The sequence below is a fragment of the Tupaia chinensis genome, unplaced genomic scaffold, assembly GCF_000334495.1.
Source record: "Tupaia chinensis unplaced genomic scaffold, TupChi_1.0 Scaffold000175_1, whole genome shotgun sequence".
In the NCBI taxonomy this organism is placed as follows: Eukaryota; Metazoa; Chordata; class Mammalia; order Scandentia; family Tupaiidae; genus Tupaia; species Tupaia belangeri.
Genome location: NW_006159650.1, coordinates 1383743 through 1385450, shown reverse-complemented (window position 1 = coordinate 1385450; position 1708 = coordinate 1383743). Strand labels below are relative to the sequence as shown.

Here is a 1708-nt window from a genome sequence, read left to right as displayed (position 1 = left end):
TCCCACCCCCCCCTCTGCGCCGCACAGTCTGACGGGAGCCTCAGCTTTCCAGCGCACCTGCCCCGGAGAAACGGCCTCGGCGCCGCCCCCAGCCGCGCGGCACCCCGGGAGAGCCGAGAGCTCCTCCCTCCCTCCCCCAAACGAGGGAGAAGGGAATGTATCCGGCAAGACGGTCCTTACGGAAGGGGCGGGGCGAAGCGTGATGTCCCTTCTGCCCGCGCTAAGACACGCCTCTGCGCCGGAAAAAGGAACGTGTGGGGCGTACGCCCTCTCCGCGCACGGAATAACGGATCGACGTAGGGTGCGGGGTCACGTAACGTCATTGCTGCAGGAGAGGGAAAAGGGGCGGGGTCGGGGCGACCCTTATTTCCCCTCGGGTCACGCGCGGCCGGAAGTGCCGGCTGCTGCGGAGAATCCGAGATGGGGACCTCCCTGGACATCAAGATTAAAAGAGCAAATAAAGTTTATCATGCTGGGGTAAGTGGGGGGTGGCTGGGCCTGCAGCTTCAGATCTCCAGTTCCGGTGCTTGTCTGGCTGTCCGTGGGCGGGAAAGGGGCGTGCCTCCAGGTGCGTCCTGCGCGCGGCCAGGTGCCGTACGAGCGGCCCCCCGGAGCAGGCCCTGGCAGGTGCAGAGTGGGCTGGGTGAGGTCCGGTGCCTTGGCCGCAGCTGTAACCATCTGTCCCCTGAAAGTCGGGCTCTGCTGTGGGTTGCCCCGAGGCTTGAGCTGTCTGGGTGAATATTGAGTGCAGAAGAGCTGATGACTTAACGCTCCTCTCACCTAAAGTGACAGCGAAGGTGTGGTGAACGAAAGGCATCACTAAGCTTGAAAGCAGAAATATGCACGTCTGGTGGCAGCATACTTAAGGCGATGGTCATCTCTAACAGATACAGAGTTTACTCATGTTCGTAGTGTTTTTGTTTGACTGACATGTCGAAGGAATGGCATATTACAGTGCAAATCGATTAAAGTAAAATCTTAACTATTGCCATTAAGTTTTGTGCCATTGTCAGTTGTTTAACCTCTTCAGACCTAAATTTCCTTATTTGCAAAAATGTGGGTTTTGTAAAGGTTTGTGATTGGAGAAGCTCAACCCTAACTGAATGTGAGTCAAAATAGGCCTGGGTAGGTCCCACCCGCAGAGATAAGGGTGATTCTGTGGTGATATATATATATATATATACTTTTTCCTCTCGGGATCTAGGGCACGCAGGCACACACTCCCGGCATGAATTTAAGCCACCGGGTCTGGGACTCACACTGCCGTCAACTACCTGGGAGTCCAGCGACATAGCCATTACGCTAACTGCTGGTACCTCTAAGGTGCTTTTTCTCGTTTATGGTTGGAATCACAGCAAGCTCCAGGACTCTTTGGAAAAAAAATTGATAGCTGTGGTTGTTGACTGCCAAAAAAAAAAAAAAAAAGGGGTCAAAAAGAAAAAACCCAGGACAACACCAGGTCAAGATCTTAAACAGGTACTAAAACTTTTGGGCAAAACAGTTGGGGAAACCTGGTATTTATGCAGACTGGAATGGTCAGCTCTCAAATTATTGCAAAGCCCACCTTTATAATGGAAGAATCTGGTAGTCACTACTCTAACCAAGAACCACAGTGAGCATCACTTTAATACCACCACTTCTCAGACTTACTGACATATACCCCATGACATAAAGGACTGAGAAGAACGTACTCATATATGTAGCATTC

General features: G+C 52.3%; 1 protein-coding gene across 1 annotated transcript in view; it reads left to right on the top strand.

Annotated features, from left to right (window-relative positions):
• Window positions 1-257: 257 nt before the first annotated feature.
• VPS26C (VPS26 endosomal protein sorting factor C) overlaps window positions 258-1708 on the top strand; it is a 59617-nt gene continuing 58166 nt past the window's right edge. The window contains exon 1 of the mRNA XM_006146284.3: window positions 258-477. Within this exon, the coding sequence (XP_006146346.1) occupies window positions 421-477 (57 nt within the window). The 5' untranslated portion in view covers window positions 258-420. The remainder of the gene's footprint in view (window positions 478-1708) is intronic.